Source organism: Candoia aspera, chromosome 8 (assembly GCF_035149785.1).
Source record: "Candoia aspera isolate rCanAsp1 chromosome 8, rCanAsp1.hap2, whole genome shotgun sequence".
Taxonomy (NCBI): Eukaryota; Metazoa; Chordata; class Lepidosauria; order Squamata; family Boidae; genus Candoia; species Candoia aspera.
The window spans coordinates 23,447,495-23,469,085 of NC_086160.1; the positions used below are offsets into that span (position 1 = coordinate 23,447,495).

Genomic DNA, 21,591 nt, shown 5'->3' on the forward strand with positions numbered 1-21,591 from the left:
CTCTCAGAATTTTCTTCCAGCACCACAGTTCAAAAGCATCTATCTTCCTTCTCTCAACCTTCCTTATGGTCCAGCTCTCACAGCCATATGTTACTACGGGGAACACCATTGCTTTAACTATGCGGACCTTTGTTGTCAGTGTGATGTCTCTGCTCTTAACTATTTTATCGAGATTTGTCATTGCTCTTCTCCCAAGGATTAAGCGTCTTCTGATTTCCTGACTGCAGTCAGCATCTTCAGTAATCTTCGCACCTAGAAATACAAAGTCTTTCACTGCTACTACATTTTCTCCCTCTATTTGCCAGTTATCAATCAAGCTGGTTGCCATCATCTTGGTTTTTTTGAGGTTTAGCTGCAAGCCAGCTTTTGCACTTTCTTCTTTCACCTTCATCATAAGGCTCCTCAGTTCCTCTTCCCTTTCAGCCATCAAAGTGGTATCATCTGCATATCTGAGATTGTTAATGTTTCTTCCAGCAATTTTAACCCCAGCCTTGGATTCCTCAAGCCCAGCATGTCGCATGATGTGTTCTGCATACAAGTTGAATAGGTAGGGTGAGAGTATACAGCCCTGCCGTACTCCTTTCCCAATCTTAAACCAGTCCATTGTTCCGTGGTCTGTTCTTACTGTTGCTACTTGGTCGTTATACAGATTCTTCAGGAGGCAGACAAGATGACTTGGTATCCCCATACCGCTAAGAACTTGCCACAATTTGTTATGGTCCACAAAGTCAAAGGTTTTAGAATAGTCAATAAAACAGAAATAGATGTTTTTATGAAACTCCCTGGCTTTTTCCATTATCCAGCGGATACTGGAAATTTGGTCCCTAGTTCCTCTGCCTTTTCTAAACCCAGCTTGTGCATCTGGCAATTCTCGCTCCATGAATTGCTGAAGTCTACCTTGCAGGATCTTGAGCATTACCTTACTGGCATGTGAAATGAGTGCCACTGTTTGATAGTTTGAACATTCTTTAGTGTTTCCCTTTTTTGGTATGGGGATGTAAGTTGGTTTTTTCCAATCTGATGGCCATTCCTGTGTTTTCCAAACTTGCTGGCATATAGCATGCATTACCTTGACAGCATCATCTTGCAAGATTTTGAACAGTTCAGCTGGGATGCCGTCGTCTCCTGCTGCCTTGTTATTAGCAATGCTTCTTAAGGCCCACTCAACCTCACTCTTCAGGATGTCTGGCTCTAGCTCACTGACCACACCTTCAGAGCTATCCCCAATATTGTTATCCTTCCTATACAGGCCTTCCGTATATTCTTGCCACCTTTTCTTGATCTCTTCTTCTTCCGTTAGGTCCTTGCCATCTTTGTTTTTGATCATACCCATTTTGGCCTGGAATTTACCTCCAATGTTTCTAATTTTCTGGAAGAGGTCTCTTGTCCCTCCGATTCTATTGTCTTCTTCCACTTCCACGCATTGCTTGTTTAAAAATAATTCCTTATGTCTTCTGGCTAACCTCTGGAATTTTGCATTTAATTGGGCATATCTCCCCCTATCACTGTTGCCTTTTGCTTTCCTTCTTTCTTGGGCTACTTCTAGTGTCTCAGCAGACAGCCATTTTGCCTTCTTGGTTTTCTCTTTCTTTGGGATGTATTTTGTTGCTGCCTCCTGAACAATGTTGTGAACCTCTGTCCATAGTTCTTCCGGGACCCTATCTACTAAGTCCAGTCCCTTAAATCTATTCTTCATCTCCACTGCATATTCCTTAGGAATATTAGTGAGCTCATATCTAGCTGATCTGTGGGTCTTCCCTAATCTCTTTAGTCTGATCCTAATTGTGCAAGAAGAAGTTTGTGATCTGAACTACAGTCAGCTCCAGGTCTTATTTTTACCAACTGTATAGATGTCCGCCACCTTTGGCTGCAAAGGATGTAGTCAATCAGATTTCGGTGTTGTCCATCTGGGGAAGTCCATGTATAAAGCCGTCTCTTAGGTTGTTGGAAGAGAGTGTTTCTTATGCAGAGTGAGTTGTCTTGGCAAAATCCTATCAGCCTATGTCCTGCTTCGTTTTGTTCTCCCAGGACATGCTTATCTGTAATTCCAGGTGTCATTTGACTGCCCACCTTAGCATTCCAGTCTCCTGTGATGAAAATAACATCTCTTTTAGGCGTGTTGTCCAGTAGGTGCTGCAGATCCTCATAGAACTGCTCTACTTCAGCTTCTTCAGCATCTGTGGTTGGGGCGTATTTTTGGATCACTGTGATGTTAGATGGCTTGCCCTGAATTCGAATTGAGATCATTCTATTGTTATTTGGATTGTATCCAAGCACTGCTTTAGCCACTTTACTATTAATGATGAAGGCTACTCCATTTCTTCTGTGGTCCTCTTGTCCACAGTAGTAGATCTGGTGGTCATTTGATGTGAAGTGGCCCATTCCAGTCCATTTCAGTTCACTGACGCCCAAAATGTCTATCTTTAATCTTGACATCTCACCAATAACCACATCCAATTTGCCCTGGCTCATAGATCTTACATTCCAGGTTCCAATGGTGTGTTGATCCTTAGAACATCGGATTCGCCGTTCACCACCAGCACCGTCGGCCGCTAGCCGTCCTTTCGGCTTTGAGCTAGCTGCGTCATCACGTCTGGGGCTAGTTGAGCTCATCCTCTGTTCCTCCCCAGTAGCATTTTGACCATCTTCCGATCTGGGGCTCTCATCTTCCGATGGTATACCGACATATCTCTAGTTGTACTGATCCATTTTGTTTTCACGGCAAGAATACTGGGGTGGGTTGCCATTACCTTCCCCAGGGATCGCATTTAGTCTGACCTCTCTGTCATGACCTTCCCGTCTTGGGTGGCCCTTCATGGTTTAGCTCATGTCATCATTGAGGTGCTCAAGCTCCAGCACCACGACAAGGTAACGATCCTTTGCTCAAGAGATGTTGGCATATGAATCTAAAATCTCTTGTTTGTAAACAAACTGAAGAAAAAAATACTTCAAGCAAGCAATCATTTTGTTGTTTTAAGCTTAGATCCCAATTCTATGTTTGCATTCATATACAAGGGTCAAAATGAAAATGAACAATTCTGTGTATAAAGCAGGACTTAAAAAAAACACCATAGTTTGCAATGAAGTGTGTGTGTGTGTGTTTGAGAAGGGGGGTTGTCTAACAGCAAAGCTTCTCATGACTTATCTCTGATATTCTGACCTTTTCTCGGCCTATCTTAGTACTAGATGGACTTGATGAAAAAGTGCTTCGAAGTTGAATTCAGGAAGACAACACATAAGAGGAAGGATGTGCTCCTGTTCCTTTATATTCAGTTTAGTCTAAATTTTAGAAACAAACAAAAAATAAACCTACTTTTTAGCTGTGTACACGTGTGTACTAAACACGCACAACTTCAGTTTAGTTTTGAGTATATGTTGTAAACCTGAAAATCAAACCCATGATTACTGGATTAAATGACAGAGAAATCTCACTGTAATGTAAAATTTCCTTTGTTCAATATTTTATTAGATTGTCCTGCATTTGGTTGGCAAAAATGATCCCACTGCTTTTGTGATTGGTCAGACTAAATAACAGTGCAAAAACTGAGATATGCTTATTTTCTTCAGAAAATAACTGTGAAAGAAAATTTTTTTCAAATACCACCTTTAACATCTGAGGAAATCAATGAAATTATCACTTGCTGGCTCAGAAAGGATCATCGAAGACTCTCCCAATATCAGTTCAATCACTTAATGGAAGCATGTATAGCCTGTCCATTGCCACTTTACCTACACTGTGCTTATAAGGAAACCCATTTATGGACATCTTTCAGTCCAGAGACAGAGGTGTGTCTCCCTCAAAATATACCTGACATGTATTCTTGGATGCTGAGCAGAATGGAAAGATCTCATGGAGAACAAGTTATACAAAGGATGGTAGCTTATGTGACACTTTCAAGAAATGGCATCACTCAGGAAGAATTGCTCAACCTCATGTCAGTGGATTGTGTGGTCATTCAAGAAATAAATAAGTTCCAAAAAACCTCAGTATCAGCATTCCCACTAGTGTTATGGCTGAAGTTTTTAGATGATCTTGGAGATGATTTGAGAGAACAAAGAACTGACAACACATATGTTTTTACTTGGGCCCATACTTCTTTGAAGCATGTCTGCATACAGAGATATCTAAAATCACAAGATTCCCAAATATCACTACATGCTATCTTTGCTGATTACTACCTAGGTAGAATTTCACAGGAGTTCAGGAAGTGCAATGAACTGTCAGTATTTCAGCCTCTGGCCTGGACTTTGAAAAAAGAACCCAAGCCCAGCTACACCTTCAATGTCCGTAAAATCCTTGGGGCTCCATATCATCTCATCGGATCAAAAAATATTACTGTTCTAATCAAAGAATGTCTCTTTAATTATGAGTTTCTTTTGCACAAATCCTGGGCCTCATCAGTTATCAGTATTGAAGAGGATCTAGCAGCAGCTCTTAATGCTGACAGGTCAGTTCACAATGGTAGAATAGAACTAGAAAAGAGTAAGAAAAGAGTAACATACACACAAACAGATATTTCTGTGTTACTCTTCCCATTTGTAATTCTGCATTCATCTAATATGATGAACCACTCCAACATTCTGCAACCTTGTGCCCCTACAAGTTTTATTACACCATTGTCATGCTGGCTAGGATTTGTAATCCCATTAGAACCAGGGGGTTCCAGAGAGTACCAACAAGGGAAAGGCTGGAATAGTCTATATTGAAATACATTTTAGAGATCCACTGTACATCAAAGTAACATTCAGATAAAGTATGGCTGGAGAACTTGTAGACATGTATTTATTTTACCAAATTTGTATGCCATCTCCTCAAGCAACTCTAATTGGTTGTTTGTGAACTCCCCTAAACCTTGATCAGCATGACTGCCAGCTAATAATGAAGGGAACAATAGTCCAACAACCCACTGAATATGTCATGTTCCCTACCCTTGATATAGAGTATTTCAACATTCTAATTATTGTCACTCAAATATTTGTGTTTATATTCCACTCATCATCCTGTCATGTAATGAATAAGAAATAGCTCAGCCTTAGAAAGCTTCTATATGAAAGCCACTTGAGACATTTGCTATGAGAGCAAAAAAATCAAAACTCAGCATGCTGACCTCTATTATTTTTCTCTCTCCCCCTCAACAGGACTATACCTGATTTAACTTTATTAAGTGAGACTCTCAAATTGTCCAAGAGGGTTTTAATAAAAGATCCATGCCAGATGGCTTCACAACTCATAGGCCGTCTTCATTGGATTGTTGCAGCTGATGTACCAGTAGCCCCAGGTAGATCAAATTATGAACCTTTGATTTTTAAAGAAATATGCTGATTGTACATTTCTTCACTGTGTTTGGGGTTTCAATCAGTATCTGTCACTACTGGGATATAAACAGCTAAGACAGAACTAAGCTATACTGTTCATATATACCTGGAAAATTAATCCCATAAAACAAGCTGCAGTCAAACATGTAAGCAAGAGTGCAAGAGGGAAATTTAATGGGGTGATTCACCAAATAAGCAAGACCTAAACAACCTAGGTTTACATTAGAAATACATGTATATAGTTTAAATAGATAAGAATCAACAGGATAGGCAGAGTGGAGTCATCTAGGAATTTGAAAAGGACTATTTGCTCATTTTCAGAGTACAAGCAAGGATTCAAAGGACCTTAGTTCTTCAGCTTTAGTTTAACAGAATTTCTGATTTATTGATTTGGATGAAATGTTTTCCTGGCAAAATTGTTATTGGAGTCCCAAAGTTGAACCCTTCTATGGAAGGCCCATTTCTGTTTAGCATAGTGAGCTATGTTGATCAGCTACTCCATTGGAAAAAATAGTTCATTTCAATTTATTGGGAAATGTTGTTTCCTTATTTGTAGAGAAACGGTTCTAACAACTTCCATGCCAATCTTGTATGAATTTGGAGAACTTTTATCTGTAATTTCTACAAGATTCAATATGTATGTTTTTAATTCTAGAAGGTAAACCATAATAATTTCACTTTGAAACTTATAATATCTCTACCTGATGGGAAAAGTACATAGGCTCTATATCTGAAAAAGTTATTTTTTAAGAATTGGGAGCAGTAATGCACCATGTAATATTTCCTGTGTAAGATGTATATTACAGTACATACTATTATTAATACACTTTTTCCATGTTGATTCAGGTGACCCTAAAAAATACCTCTACTTGCCAGCTCTTTTGTCCCAGTGTCAGAAATCGTCTATTCCTGTTCTTATACCTTCAACAACTTGCCTTATAGCTCCTGGTGGACTTCTCTGTGATCTTTTGAAAGGTGACAGTAATATTAACCTTTCAGAAACTATTTAATTGTTAATTTATGAAGAATTTTATATAGGCTGATTTCCGTAAGATTTGCCCAAAACTATTTGTAAATGTATGTGACCTGCAATTTGGTTCAAACAAATAAACTTTGCTATTATGTAGGTGTGCTGAACAATCTGCCCATTTAGTGAGATAGTTGGTTATGATCATTAATCTCTTTTCTCTTAAACTTGAATTTGCTGATGCAGGAAGCAAATGGTTGGGCCAGGAGCAAAATAACAAAATAGCCTTTTATTTCCAAACATAATCACTGTTATCACAAAAGGTGTGTACCTGAGAGGATGATAAATCTTTAATTTTTAAAGGAGCATATAATTTCTTAGCACTGATACTATTCAATCTATCTCTGACACGTGTTATTGATTTCATGCTCCTACAGTACTTGGTAATACTATGTTTCACAATGCTGCACTCTCTAATAGCACTAGGAATATAGCATAGTAACAGCCCACACATTTTATGTGTGACAGCCAGGCATGAGGAAACAATTCTCACCATTCACTGCAAGGATATGAATGCAAGAATTTAGTCAATTCTTGCATTGCCATAAACAATGAGGTAAAATCAGAAATAGGGTTTCAGTTATGAATAATCTTTCCCTCAATTCTAAAGGAGGTACCAATATTTTTACAAGGCAAGTGCAGACCTTATTCTCAGAGATGTTTAAGGATTTGCTGTGGATTTCTTGCCACTAATTGATTTTAATCAGTTTTATTGCTCTCAGGGTTTGAGCAGACCAATTCTAAATATAAGTCAATTGGCTGCAATCTTTGATGCTCTAACCCATCGAGCCATCAGGACAGAAATAAGAATTGAGAGATGTTCGTGGTCAGTTTTATGTTTGCTGATGGCAGATGCAATATTTTTGTGCTCAGATCTTTGTGTATCTCCACTGTCTTCCAGGACTTTTTAAAAAAATCCCTGGAAGGAAATTGTGTAGATCAACCCAACCAAATTTCCCTTTGGCTTGGTGATCTGGAGTGGGGCTGGGCCATCTCTTTTTTGCAGCGGGGAAGGGAATTCCAAAACCAGAACTTGTGACTTCAGGATGTTCTAATCTTGGAGGCTGGTTTGTCCCAACAAACAAAGCCCTATTCCTATATTTGGCATCACTTTGGGGAAGATGGTGAATTGATTCCCCAGAGACTTTATACACTGTCCTCAAGAATGATATATTCAATGAATGCCAACATATGATGTCACCTATGATGGCCCACTGAAACAGCTAGAGCACCAGTATCCTTCAGAAATCCTTCCCTGTAGGTCAGGTACATGGATTTATTCATTGATCTAAAAAAATCACTTCTGCTTTTCTGCAGAATTTATTATATATTTCAATTCTTGATACCCTATGTTTGATATCAATGAGCAGAAACATCTATAGTATATCTGAAGAAATAGGCTAGTAATCCTTCACAAGCAAAGTGTTAATTTGCAGTTTTTCATTGTTTTTGCCCAAATTTAGCATCATGCCAGGAAAAGTAAAATTATTCTTAATAATCAAAATATCAAGGCTTAAGATAGAATAGAAATTATTGATCAAATATATGGCATGCATAATTCTCAAACTATTCATCACACCAGTTGTAACACTAATGTGGCTAAAAAGAGCTACTAATTTCTCTGCATGTCAAAGAAAGGTCAATAGGCTGGTTTTATTGAAATCAATGTTCTATCACTGAGAAAATTCTAAGACTGTGCTGCCATGAATCTGTAGGTCACTTGGACAGAATTACAGCATTAGGAGAAACCCAGAAAGAACTCATAGTTGCAACAGTCTCCAGGGATGGTACTTTGAAAATGTGGGATTTGACACTTGGCAAGGCGATCTTCACTCTGCATGAAATTGGGAAAAATATTAGTGCTATTGCAGTATGTTTGGAGAACAAGATGGTGGCTGTGTCTGACAAGACCACCATTAAAATTTGGGATCTTTCCTTGGAAAAAGTGGTATATGCCGCTGGTGAGTTTTTGGATACTCCAATACTAACATCGTCAATGAATGGACAACTTCTGCTGGTTTTTTTTAGTGGGAATCACAAAATTCAGGTGAGTTAGTTGGTGTTTAGTAACTCAAAAGTCTATATGCTCTGGTTAGACCTGGCTGGAAATATCCTTCATCCTGTGCTCAGTTGATATGCATAATTGTAAAGAAGTCACAAACAGCTGATTTTGTTAGAATCACTGCTCAGAGGGAGGAGCCAAAAGTTGTAATTTGGCTAAGAGAGTTGTGTAAACACATTAAATATGAAAAAGTTCCATGTCAGTCGCTCTCTGAGTGAGATGGGTGGGGAATAAATTTGATATATATTTATATATATATCATGCATATATATGCATGCATGCATGCATGCAGTTTCCCAGGAACATTGTGGGAAAAATGCAGGAAGCAGAAACCACCTTGATCTGCAGAGAGAGAGAAAGAAAATGTAGTCCACTAATTTCAATAGGAATTATGTATTCCTTTTTTTGTGGATGTAGATCATCAGATTTAGATAAATGCTTTGCTACTGATTCTGGTAACAATATGTTTAAAAAATCATGCTTAATTAAAAGGGGTCTTATGCAGGTGGCCCTGCTTATTTGCAAGTGTTCCATTCCAGCCAAGCTACTGGGATAATGAGACTACTGTACAGATAACACCATGAAAAACATACCTTACATATGTGCAAAAGCCTGCTACTTTGCAAGTGTATAAAATGCAGAAAAAAACCCCATGGAAACATGAAACCTTTACCACTGTTTATAAGAGCTGGTCTGTATTTTCCAACTGCAGATAATGAGACCCCAGATAACAAGAGCTTCCTGTATAGCCAAATGTTTCCTTTTTATTTTTCCTGTTATATTCTACAATGCAGGTTTTAAAAAGAAGGGGGAAAATATACATGTGGTTTTAAATTGACATGAAATGGCTGGCAGCCAGTTGAATCTATTTACTTTCATCCCCAAATGTTTCAGGTTTTTGATCTTGTTCATTCATGCCAGCTGCTCCATGAAGTATATCTTTTCTCTGAAGAAGAGCCTATACACAAGACTCATTCTCTACTGGTATCAAAGAATTCAGTAAAAGATTATGTTCTATGCGCATATAGGTTAGTGTAACTTAACTTTAATGAATTCTTAAAATTCTCTACATAAAAATAAGTTATTGAATCAGGAATTCTTGGTTTGCAATACATAGTAGATTCCACAAAGAAAATCCCTATAGTTATGGCAAATTTATCCTGAGAATTGTTCAGGCACTATTTTGACATTCTTGATTCTGTCTAATACAAGATTTTCTCCACTTCTTCCTGCTATAATATCAGGCCTGAATGTTGAATCCTGAACTACACAGAATACTCCTCTGTCAGGAATTTCAATTAAATAATAAAGGATTGTAATTTAGGGAGGCACAATTGTATAGCCTCATCAGAAATTATATAGTATGTATTGGAACCTGAAATTTGGAGTAATTTACAATCAAATGAACTTTCTAACCAATCAAAGAAATGTAGTTATGAACAAGAGATACATGAGTGGCAAATGCTTTCTATGGGAACATTAGTGAGCTGATTGGTTTTAGGACTTGTGAGACTTCAAATGAGGAGGCATGTGGGTTGAAGGGATTGTTGAAAAGGGCCAAAGCAGTGGTTTAAGTCTTGTGCTGTATCTTTTCTTACTGATGGCTCTGAAAATACAGACCAAAAATACAGTACTCAAACTTGCATTCTTAGTGAGTCATATGTGCATTTCTGTGAATAAAAATTTAAGGGTTTTTTTTAGCAATGATTTTGCAATATCATGGCTTCCATCTGTATTTTTGCCTCTCTCTTTTGCAGAAGCGCAAGTGAAGCAATGGTTTTCAGTGGCAAAAAGGGGGAAGTAGTCGCTAAACTGAAAAGCCAGGAACCAATGGCTGCAGCTGAGGGGGTGGCTATCACTAAGGATTATTTCCTTGTGATCTTCAGGTAGTACCACCAAATAACTCTTTTAACTGTCTCCTAGCTGGCTCTCTCTTTCTCACTTCATTTTACTGATGAATTGCCAGGGCCTTTCGCACATCCTTCAGTCAGCAGAAAACTATACCAGCTTAAGATCTCCTTGTCCCCATTGTGATCTTGACCCAGCCTCTGTTGCCTGTGTTTCAAGGCACTGAAGCCCCTTAACCTCTCTCCAAGGTGACAAAGCCTAACAGAATTTATATATGTTGTAGCTGCCATTGAATGCTGTCTGAATAACAGTGAAAATACTACTTTAACATTGGTTCAGCTAAGACAACATAGGGTTGTGTCCCTCATGGGCTGGGAACAAGATAAAGTCAAATTAAGGGGACATGGCAGAAAAAAAAGATGTTGACAAGACATATTAGTGCCATGGTTAGATGCAAGTGAAGAAAGAACTGGTTGTATAATCTATGTATAATGTCACTTGTACTACAATTCTATATGTATCTCATAGGAAATAAATTACTGTTGAATTCAAATACTTTTTTTTAGCTAAGTAAATATAAAGATTATAGTCTCAGGCAGTGAGACGATACTCTAAGAGAAATACAAATACTTAAAAATAAATGCTTTTGACTTAAGAGATTATTTTACTTTGGCTTGCTCAATATTCAAATTTATTTTCTTTATGACCCTTAAAAGTTCTTCTCTATTTTAAATAGTTGATTTTAAGTTAAATTGAGATCAATGTGAACACTAAGAAGATATTTACCAGTCTTATAATTTTTCATTATTTCAAAATGCTACTTAGAAAAACATTGAAAATCTCTGAGTTAATCTAGGTATCTAATAAGTTCTCAAGGAAATTTAGCAACATGAAGATTTGTTACATGGGTGATAAACTATTTTATTCATCATGTGGAATGGGTTGGTCCTATTTGATATACGGGGCATTTAAAGCCAATAGCTATTTGCCTAAAGTCATACTTGGAATAGATTCACACATCAGACTAAGCAGTAATGTTGTTTGTATCATGTTGTGTGAATATAGCTAATTATAACTTATTTAATTAATATTTAATAAATCAGGGCTAAGCAAATCATGGCCAATCATGATTTGTATACCCAGCCATTACCTCATGTCAGAATCATACCAGATTAGCTTTTAGATACATTTGTATACTATCCACAATAGAGCTAGATATACATATTTCTTCCTTGTGTACAGTATTATTTTATCAATACTCTTTTTTAGACATGCTCAGCAGTATTAGTACACCTCAACTAAGACTAATTTTTTCATTATAGGTGCCCTTTCCTGAGAAAGCAAGAGATTATTCATATAGAGCTCTACAATGTCCATACTTTTGCTTATGCTCACAGTCTGAAGGGATGCTGCAATGATTACATTCACACTTTTGCTGTAAATCGTTTGGGATCTCACCTCGTGGCATTCAGTCCCATTCCAAATACTGGTACCACTGAGATTGTATCATGGAACTTAGAATCTGAAGACCACAAACACCTGGCTAAATTTCCTTCAGTCCCCATTGGTGGTGAGTAGTTTTTCTATGAACTTCAAAAATATCTATAGAAAAAGTGTGTAATAATAATCCAGAAGCAAGAGGCTTTCCCCATTCAATAAGAATATCAAAATATAGGGATGACTAATGGTAGTGTTTGCTGCTATGCAACTCCAAAGGAAGTCATTAGGTAATACTAAAACCTAGAATAGAGAAGTATCAATATACTGAAGCTAGCATAAAATGCACAGAATGATGATTATTTAGTATATCTATATAAAATACAATGCTACTGGTTCACAAAGGCATAATTTTCCTCAACATGAAGAACACAAATCTTGCAGTCTTCCAGCAGAGCACTAAATCCATGTCTAAAACTCAGCTCACCTGGAAGGTACAACACATGCAGGAGAGAAACAGGGTCTGATCTGGGAGTAAGTTCTCCTATTACATGGAGAAAGCTCCTTCCCATTTCATCCTGCCTTTGTTTTCAGAAATAGACTGACTAGCTTGGATGGAGAGGTTGCCATTAGCATTTGGAAACCTCCCTCTGTTTCACCCCACCTTCTGTTGCACCTGTGACATCACTAAGGCTAAAACTGAAAATAGACAGAACTCTTGCCCATTTTATACTAGCTCCCAGATATCTCACACTGATCACTATTAAAGAAAATAGTGGTGCTGGCAGAGAGTGGCTCTGTCCCACAGCATCAGAAAGTAGCTTGTTGGAATGCACAAAAAATACTACCACCTCCATGCTAAGTTTAAAAACACACACACACACACAAATCAATAAAAAGTATGGCCAGACCAAAGCCATTATGAACATAAGGAGTGAGAAATTTGTATTGCTCACAGCTGGCAAAACCTGGTCATTTTTCAGAATTTAAGTAGACCTTAACAGAACCAGGATTGGCTCTTTCTTCAGAGGTTGCTAGTGCTAGTTTTAAATCCAAGTCTAGCACTCCTTCAAAAAGTACTAGATACATATTTATGAAAAGAACACCAACCTCGCATGTTTAACGCGGGAGTGCCCAGCACCTGGAGGGTAAGGGCCATAGCCATAGCTGCCTCAAGAAGCCAATAGGAGCTGGTCTGACTGAAACCCCTGACTGTGCCATCACCAACATATTCAATGAGCCACTACAGATCGTTCATATGGCAAGGCTTCTTTTAGGAGGAGAAGGAAACCCCTACTAAAACAGCTAAAGACAAATTTAAGTTGCTTCACCAATGGCCTGGGAATGATGCAAAGGCAATTTCATGAGGAAATGTTCTTTAAAATGGTTATCAGGACATCTTCATGTCAAGGTTTGTAGAATGTCAAGATGAGCCCCATAATCCACCTCATTAGATGCCATTTTTAATGCTCAGGACTTTAAAATTTATTATGGGAGTTTAAAAAGTGAAAATATTATTAAAATATAGCAAAGGATTATTCAGTGGAAATATGGATAGCAGTGCCAGAAGGAAGGAAGGAAGGGAGGGAGGGAGTAGGGGGGGTCATTTAGAAATTAAGCTACACAGTATATACTGAAGAACATTATTCAGACAAGCACTTACACACTGCAGCAACCCAGAATACCAGAAAAAGGAAACAGATCATCTGTACAGCATCTTCCAGCAAAATGGATACCCTCTTAACTTTATCAAAAAGTGCCTCACCACCCAACCCACTACAACCCAACCAACAGAAGCTATGAAAAGGATAGCACTGCCATACATCAGAAACATCTCAGAAACTACCAACAGGCTGTTACAACTACATGGCATCACCGTAGCACATAAACCAACTAAAATTCTTCAAAACATATTAAGTAACCCCAAAGACCCAATAACCCAAGAAGAAAAAACAGGAGTTATTTACAACATACAATGCAAAGACTGTAACAGCCACTATATAGGACAGACAGGCAGAAGACTAGCAGAGCGCATCCATGAACACCAATTAGCACTCAGAAGGCACGATGAAAACTCCTTAATCTCACAACACATGGACAGATTCAACCATAGTTTCAACTGGGAAACTGTGAGCATCCTAAACCAAGCCAAATCCAAAAACGCCAGAGAATTCCTGGAAGCCTGGCACTCAGACAAAGCAGCCATCAACAGACACATAGGGGTAAACAACATTTACATACCATTCAAAAGAGACAATAGAAAAGCCAAAAGACCAGTACACCTCCTCACCAGCAATCAACACCCAGATATGCAAAAACCAAGACTAGGATTAACACCAGATGAACAATCAAACAGCACAATACACCATAATCAAGGAACTATTAACTCAGTCAATCAACCAAGCAACAAACAACAGCCCAAACAAGGAACTCCCAAGGAGAGGAGAACACCCCCACCAACACAAGCAGGGCAAGCCACAGTATATAAACTGAGAGCAAGGCCCACTCCCTCTTTGCACTGAAGATGTTGCCTAGTCTGGCAATGAAACATCTGCAAGAAAACAAGGCTCAGAGAGCACCAAGGACTCCACAGTTCAACCCCGAGCTACAAGTATTTGCTTTGATTGGTATATATATTGAACTGGAATCAATGGAGGAGAATTTTCCTTGTCTTCATTACTGTCCACTCTGCCTTCTGTTTTGTCCATGGTCCATCATATAATACTACTGAAAGGTCTAGCAGTGGATTACAAATAACCAGTTGCATAGCTAGAGAATCCATTGCCCAGGCACTGCTTGTCACAATGAATTATAGATTAGGCACTTTTCTTTATTTGTACTGTTTTATACATTTAACTTCCTCTTACTTTTTTCTTACTATGCTACTAAAAACATCTTTTTCTTCCAAACATATCCATTCTTCCCAGATCTTATATTTTTAATAAGCTCAGCAGAATTATGAAGAGTGTTAGTGTGCCTACGTTACACAAGAATAGTCAACAATCCAAATTTTGCCTGATCATTGCTACACTGTTGTGAATTTAAAACACACAGCTTTGGATCATTTTCCTCAATAAATAAATGAACAAGTATAATGGTTTTGACTCATTTGTTTAATTGGGTTCTCTTTATCTAGGTTTAGGACATGTGGAGAACAGATCATGTTTTAAGTTATATTTATGCAGAAATATTTAACATTCAAAAGTGTTCACAAACTTTTACACACCACGGTATGTGCAAATCCTCAAAGCCTGTTCTTCAGGACAATGCAGTGTCCTGAATTTTTATAGGCAAAGAAGGAAAAACCACATACTGGTACATGAGAAGGAAACTTGATTCATAACTTGGTAGCCTGGCATTTAAAAATATGTAGCAGGCATACTTCTGTATAGCAAAAGCACTGCTCCTCCAGAACTTTTCAGACACCCCAAGTCTATGGTTTGTGACAAAGTTATTCTAAATGCCAAATCCTAGCTTTTTTTATAGTAGTTTACAGGTGCCTTCCCTAGACCAACTCCAGGGAAAAAGGAGTAGATATAGATAACCTAATTTGTATTTTTAAATGATCACAGTAGCATTAATGAATGCTGAGATTTGTTGAAAATGGCCAAAATGATCTGTTTCAAACTATCATAATTCATGTACCTGTAGGTATATGCTCTGACCTTCGATATTGTTTAGCATTCTGTGATGGAGATAATTACCTTCAGTCCTGGAACTTGGCTTCCAAGATCAATGACAAGTCTTTGACTGTCACTGCAAGCAACACGAAGAAAACAAATGGTATTCAAGATATCGTGACAATGAAAAATTATCCCAGGTAATGAGAACAGGCAGAATAGGAGGGAAGTTTACACTTGACTTCTTTACCAGGTTTGTGACTGTAGTTAGAAGGAAATTATGTGTACCACCTTGAGAGCTGGAATATATTTTTCACCAGTTCTAAAGGCAGGACAGAAGACTGGAATAGCCTGTTTCAAACATACTGTAACATTTCCTTGTTGCTTCTATTTATAAAAGAGAAATGGCAATGTTTTGAAAATTTTACCATATAGCAATAACAAGATTATTCCTCTCTTTCCAAAGGTATGCTGTGTGCCGAAACACAAGTCCAGGAGTCATAACAGTGTGGAATATTGCAAAATCCAAGTGTAAACATAATGCTGTGAGGGTGGAAAGAGGGCTGGTAGAGAACACAGACATTGTACTGGCTAGAGACATGAAACTTTATATCCTTACAGGCAAGGGAATAGCCTCCTTTGCAGATCCTTCAAGATCCATTTTCCAGGTACCAAATGCAACTTTCTTCTATAAATACTGATTATTTGGTTTTCAGCTGTTTTCATGAATGATGAATTTACTGAGAAAAAGCTGTGTCTGATAAGAAAATTCTTTTGTAGCGAATGGGGAGAAACTTTATCCCAAAATGTTGAGACATAAAAGTATTAAAGATTTTAAAGATCCGTTAAGGAATTAAAGGATTTAAATCTAAATTTGTCAGTCAAATCCAGAAAATGTGGGTAATCACCACTTCACTGGTTCCTGAGTAATTCAGTGCCAGAGAGGATTTTTCTGGGGAAAATTAGGAGATGGCAGCATACTGAAAAGTGGTTGGTATTTGTGTGAGTGACTGCAGTAAGGATTGTCAGGAGAGGGAAACCTCCTGCATGAGGAAACCAGATGTTAAGGGTTCCCAGATGTGCATGTATTACAACTTTCCATGTCTTTCTCCACACCAAGCAGAAATATGTTTTTATGCAATTCTAGACGCTGTTAGTTTATGATCTTCTGAAAAAGAAGTACATAAAGAAGCAGAGTGGGCTTTACATAATTCCTTGTCCAAATAATGAATACAAGGTGCTAGAAAGAGGCCTTCTACTTGGCCTCTCCGAGAACAGGTAACATTTTGCAGCTATTGAAAAAGCACTATGATAGTTATATTTCAGGTAGCCCTCGTTTAGTGACCACAATTAGGACTGGCAACTCAGTCGTTAAAGTGAAGCGGTTGCTAAGTGAAACCGCGACTGTGCTTCTGATCTTACTTCAGCTTTCCTTTCCTTTACAGATCTGTGAAGGTTGTAAAGATGAGGATTGGTCATAAAGTTACTTTTTTTATCACCGTTGTAACTGTGAATGGTTGCTAAATGAGGCAGTCGCTAAGCAAGTTCTACCCGTACTGCTACTTGAAAGAAATTGCATTATTTACACCATCTACCAGTATGGCCACTTTAGAATAGTTCTAAGTTTCAAACCTTAACCAGTTCATGCTTATAGAAAATTGTGCTTTTTTTGTGAGTTGTAAACTCAGTGCAGTCACTATAACCTAAAACAAATCAGAAACCTCAAGTCTCTTTTGAAATTGAGAATAGAAGATCAACATGAACTGGCAATTCTTATAATAATATTTGGATTAATTTTAGCAGACATTCAGACTTTGTAAACCCAGCCATTTGTATACTTTTTAATATACATTTTGATTTATTTCCATTTAGTGTAAATTAGTCTCCTATGCTTTATTACAAATAAAATGTTGATAAATCAATTGAATTTCTAATTAAGTTTGCAGGTCCATAATACATTTCTGGTTGTTTTGTTTGGTTCCTACTATATTTTTCAGAGACCATTTTGTTACCTGGAACTTGGAGACAGGACTTATTAAGGATCGAATAAGACCAGAATACAAAGAAAAATTTGTCCCGCAAGCTACTCGATCTACTACCCATTCCCCATCCAAAGAAAACATAAAAAAACACAAAGGAGTTTTGTATAAAGAAATAACAGGTTTCAAATATTTCATTCTACTTAAAGGCTATATTGTTTAAACCAATTCTATGCAGTGAGCAATAACTGAAACATAAAACCATTCCTTGGTAAATGGGAGAAACCACAGAAAGCCCATGGTATTAGGTTTATTATTTTTATTTTTGCATTTGTAGCCTGCATTTTCTTTGAAATCTTACAACACCACACATGAGGGTGTGCCTTCATTTTATCCTCTTAACAATAACTCTATTTCAGTTAAGCTGAAAGAGAGTGACTGGCTAAAAATCTATCCATAAGCTCTGTGGTTCAGCTGGGGATCTAATCCAAGTCCAGTGCCTTACATTTTACACTTTAAAGCAGGTGTTTGGTGGCTGGCTGAGCAAGGACAGTGCTGGTGCTGGGGATGGCAGTAAGTCTTGGAGGCACTCGGCAGTGCACCTTTTGGGGCGCTGGTGAATTTATTACTTTTTTAAAAATGCTGGTGGGCCACTCAAGGTTGCTTGGCAGGCCACATGTTGTGCAGGACTGCTCTATAGAGTTTTTACATTTTTAATACATTGTTAATGTAACTGACTTAAAATAAATTGTACTTTGAAGACATACAGAAACTTTATAGTGTCAGCTTGTTCTTAAGCTGTGTGATCTATTTGACAATCACGTACATATATAGCTAAAATCCAGAATAGGTGCAATTCTGTTTTATTGTATTGGCAGTTACTTGAGAGCACTGCAGGCTTTTGGACTACCATTACAGGGAGGCAGAGAGCAGAGAAAAAGTAAAATAAGCTACAGTTCTGAAATATCTAATTTAATTATATATATATATTTAAAGTCACTGGCTACTTTCAGATCTGTTGCTTGAATTCTACCTTAATTCAATTGTCCCCAAAAGGTAATTTACTCTTAGGCATTTACTCCCACTCCACTCAGTATGCCTAAGGAAGTCAGTCAGTCAATCATTTTATTTGGGTCATTGACAAGGAAAACAAACCTTTGGGGGGGAAAGGTCGCACTGAACTCGCTGAGTATCAATGCAGCCTACACGGCACAGAAATTGACCAGAATAAAACAAGCTATAGAATCATAAAACTATACAAGTAAAATTATAAGTTTAAAAATTTTGGGCATAAAAATTAATATAGTGAGGCATTATGCAATTTGTATAAGGCAATTCAATGACTATTTAGAATAATAAATTTACTGATCTAAAGTATAGAACCATTACAATGCTAAAATCCAACGAAAAATTAATATTAATATTATATGTAGAAAAAATGCAGTGAGGTAATGTATAAGAAAGAATAATACATAATAAGTGATTAGGGTTTAAAAACTAAACGTTAGAGTCCATCTATAGTGACTATATTGTTGAAATGACTCTGGCAGCTAATAATGAAAATAAGACAGAAGTAAGAATCAACTGACAACAAAATGGGGAAGTCCTTTGGGGCCCGGGCATTCTGTGAGTCCCCTCTTCTCGCTTCCCGACCCATGGCTTCGTCCGCCTGGGCCGCTTGTTGATTAGCATTTGGCCCATGGGAGTGCGACGACCCGCTCAGGGTGTGGATCGGGGTGTGTACCTGCACGGGAACGTCGTTGTGCGGCGTGGGGGACATCAGCAATTGCAGCATGGTCCTGAGGTCCTTTAGCTGGGCCTCCATGGCCGCGAGTCTGGCTTGTGTTTCCCCGTCCGAGATCCGCGCCGCAGCTGGGATCGGGTCTATCGGTGTTTCTGCAGGGTTGAGCCGCCGGTGGGGTTCAGGCGTTCCCGTCCGCTGGTCAGCTTCCTCCGTTTGGGAGTGCATCGGCTGGGTTGCCTCTCCGTCCTCCACCGTGCTTGCCGCAGTTGGGCTGACGCTCCACGCCCGTGGCTGGGGTGCGATGTGGGGCGGGGGGGTCTCCGCGGGTCTCGGGAGGTATGTTGCTCCCTCCCGTGGCCGGGTCGCCTCCGCCTCCGTCTCCCTCTGGGGTTGGAGCTGAGGCTCGGGGTGGGCCGGGAGGGTGTCCGTGGCTCCTGGGGTCCGCGGTGCCTCTGGCCTCGATCGGTCCTCCTCCGCTTCTTGCCGTGCGGTTCGCCTGCCTTGGCCGTGACGCGTCGGCCCCATCGCTCTTGTTCTTCTCGCCGTCTATTCCTCCCGCGGCTCGTTGTTGTCCGGTGGGGCTCGGCGAGGCTGAGTTTGTGACTCTCAGCTTTATGTCATGCGCTGCCTACCGCTGAGTAAAACACAGACGCTGATTCAGAGAAGAGCAGGTTCAGGTTTATTCAAACATAGAGTTGCGCGAAAAAAGCTGAGAGTGAAGGGAGCGCGCCGGTGCGGGGTTTAAATACCCCGCGCCGGTCAGCGCCCCACCTTGGGTTGCGTCATCCCCCCTTTGTCCTGCATGCTTTCGTGCCGGTAGGTGAAGGGTTGCGGGGCCCCAGCTGGTGCCCCGGGATTGCCCATAATCGGTTTCCTCCTTCAGCCGGTGATTGCTGTCAGCTGGGCGTTCTCCGTTGCGCTTTTGCTAACAGCTTGGGTGTGCCTCGTGATCCGCCTTGTCTTTGTCTTTCCTTCTTCCTCTTTTGTGTCCTGATGGCTGAATCATCCGGCTGGGGTCTGTGTCTGTAGTTGCGCGTGCTATGCTTATCTTAAGTCCCTTCCTCTGCTTCCTCGTTATTGTCATGTGTGCCGTTGTGCTGATGTCTTCAGCTCAACGGCACTCATGACAGTTTCTAAACAGAAAATATCTAGGAGGTGTCTGAAGAACAATTATGGTGTATTGTACAAAGTATATTTGGCTGCTATCTTTGATGTAGAATCAGATTGATCTGATAGTAACAATTTGAGACAGAAGGAATCAGTATGACCAGGATATTTGATGATGAATGGCAACAGTAATTCCTGGCGAGTGCGTCAGCATAGAGGGAACAGTACAATAGAACATGTTCCAGCATTTCAGTTGCTCCTCCACCACCTGGGCACAATCTCCACTCAAAAGGGATGTTCTGGTATCTCCCCTCAATAACTGCTGTTGGAAAAGCATTGAATCTAGCCAAAGACAAAGCCATTCTAAATTTAGGGGCCGTTATGCAACCTGAGGCATCTGGCTGGGTGAGGTAAGTGTGCGGAGTGGCTCGGAAGGATGTTTCTGGGCAAGACTGACAAATCTGATTGTAGCTCTAAGTCAATGGCAAGACAAGACTGGCTAATGCACATTTGTAGCCCATCAGGATGACGGCTGCCCATGAGAAGCCATAGGATTTTAATTTTTCATGTATTGCCTGACACCAGGGAGACTGGAAGCTGTCAATCATAATTAAAGGGGTCATCTAAGGAAGCCTTCTGATTTTGCTGGATCCAGAAATTCTTTCTTGTTCCTGCTGGCTTGGGCAGTCAATTTTATGCAGGCATAAAGGGGTGCTTGAATGATACCTCATTCAGCTGAACTGTCTTGGGATATGGATTCTAGAGGATTGGGTGCTGTTCCACATCAATACCTCTTTCCTCAGATGTTTGATTGAGATGGTGACAGGAACACCAGTTAGGCATTTGCATGTATTTACTGTTGCATGGAAACAAACTTTTAATAAGTAATAAAACTAATAGAAATTCAAATGAATGAATGAATAAATAAATATAAATTTGTAGAAGGACATGCAGACAAGTAGACATTGCCTATTCAACATTCCCCCACCCCTGTAGCCATCAAAGCTTCTGCTGCTTAGTGCAAAGTAAGTTCTTTATCTAAATCTGGCATGTAAAGGCCTGCTAAGCCTAAATAGTTTGGTATAAGGTATAGTCTTATCACCACTATACTCCATGCAAGAATGAGGAAAATTGGTTTTACCAAACCAACCAACCAACCAAACCCCCACAAATATTGCAGCTTGCGTTCTACTGAGATAATTCTGGCTCTAATTCTGATTTAGACCCAGTGCAACAAAGGAACAATTAGTATATCCGAGTGCCCTTTCAACCAGTTTCAAAAAGTGGTATCACAGTAGGGTTTCAGGTTGCTGTAGTAATTGTCCTGCTTTTAAAAAATAAAGTTATGTCAAAGAATCATGTTTAGTACCCTAAAAGTCCCCTCCCAGTAATGTAGTAACCTTCTTCCACCCTCATATCTGCATACAAGCAAACACACACATGCTGGCTGC

The 21,591-nt window shown here is 39.2% G+C and overlaps 1 protein-coding gene across 1 annotated transcript in view; it reads left to right on the top strand.

Annotated features, from left to right (window-relative positions):
* The window catches only part of LOC134502268 (uncharacterized), a 43,340-nt gene that overhangs the window by 10,324 nt on the left and 11,425 nt on the right, over positions 1-21,591 (top strand). The window contains exons 6-16 of the mRNA XM_063310503.1: positions 3,568-4,448; positions 5,140-5,279; positions 6,163-6,291; positions 8,059-8,390; positions 9,300-9,433; positions 10,163-10,291; positions 11,576-11,823; positions 15,342-15,510; positions 15,777-15,978; positions 16,458-16,588; positions 17,308-17,471. Of these exons, the coding sequence (XP_063166573.1) occupies positions 3,568-4,448; positions 5,140-5,279; positions 6,163-6,291; positions 8,059-8,390; positions 9,300-9,433; positions 10,163-10,291; positions 11,576-11,823; positions 15,342-15,510; positions 15,777-15,978; positions 16,458-16,588; positions 17,308-17,471 (2,659 nt within the window). The remainder of the gene's footprint in view (positions 1-3,567; positions 4,449-5,139; positions 5,280-6,162; positions 6,292-8,058; positions 8,391-9,299; positions 9,434-10,162; positions 10,292-11,575; positions 11,824-15,341; positions 15,511-15,776; positions 15,979-16,457; positions 16,589-17,307; positions 17,472-21,591) is intronic.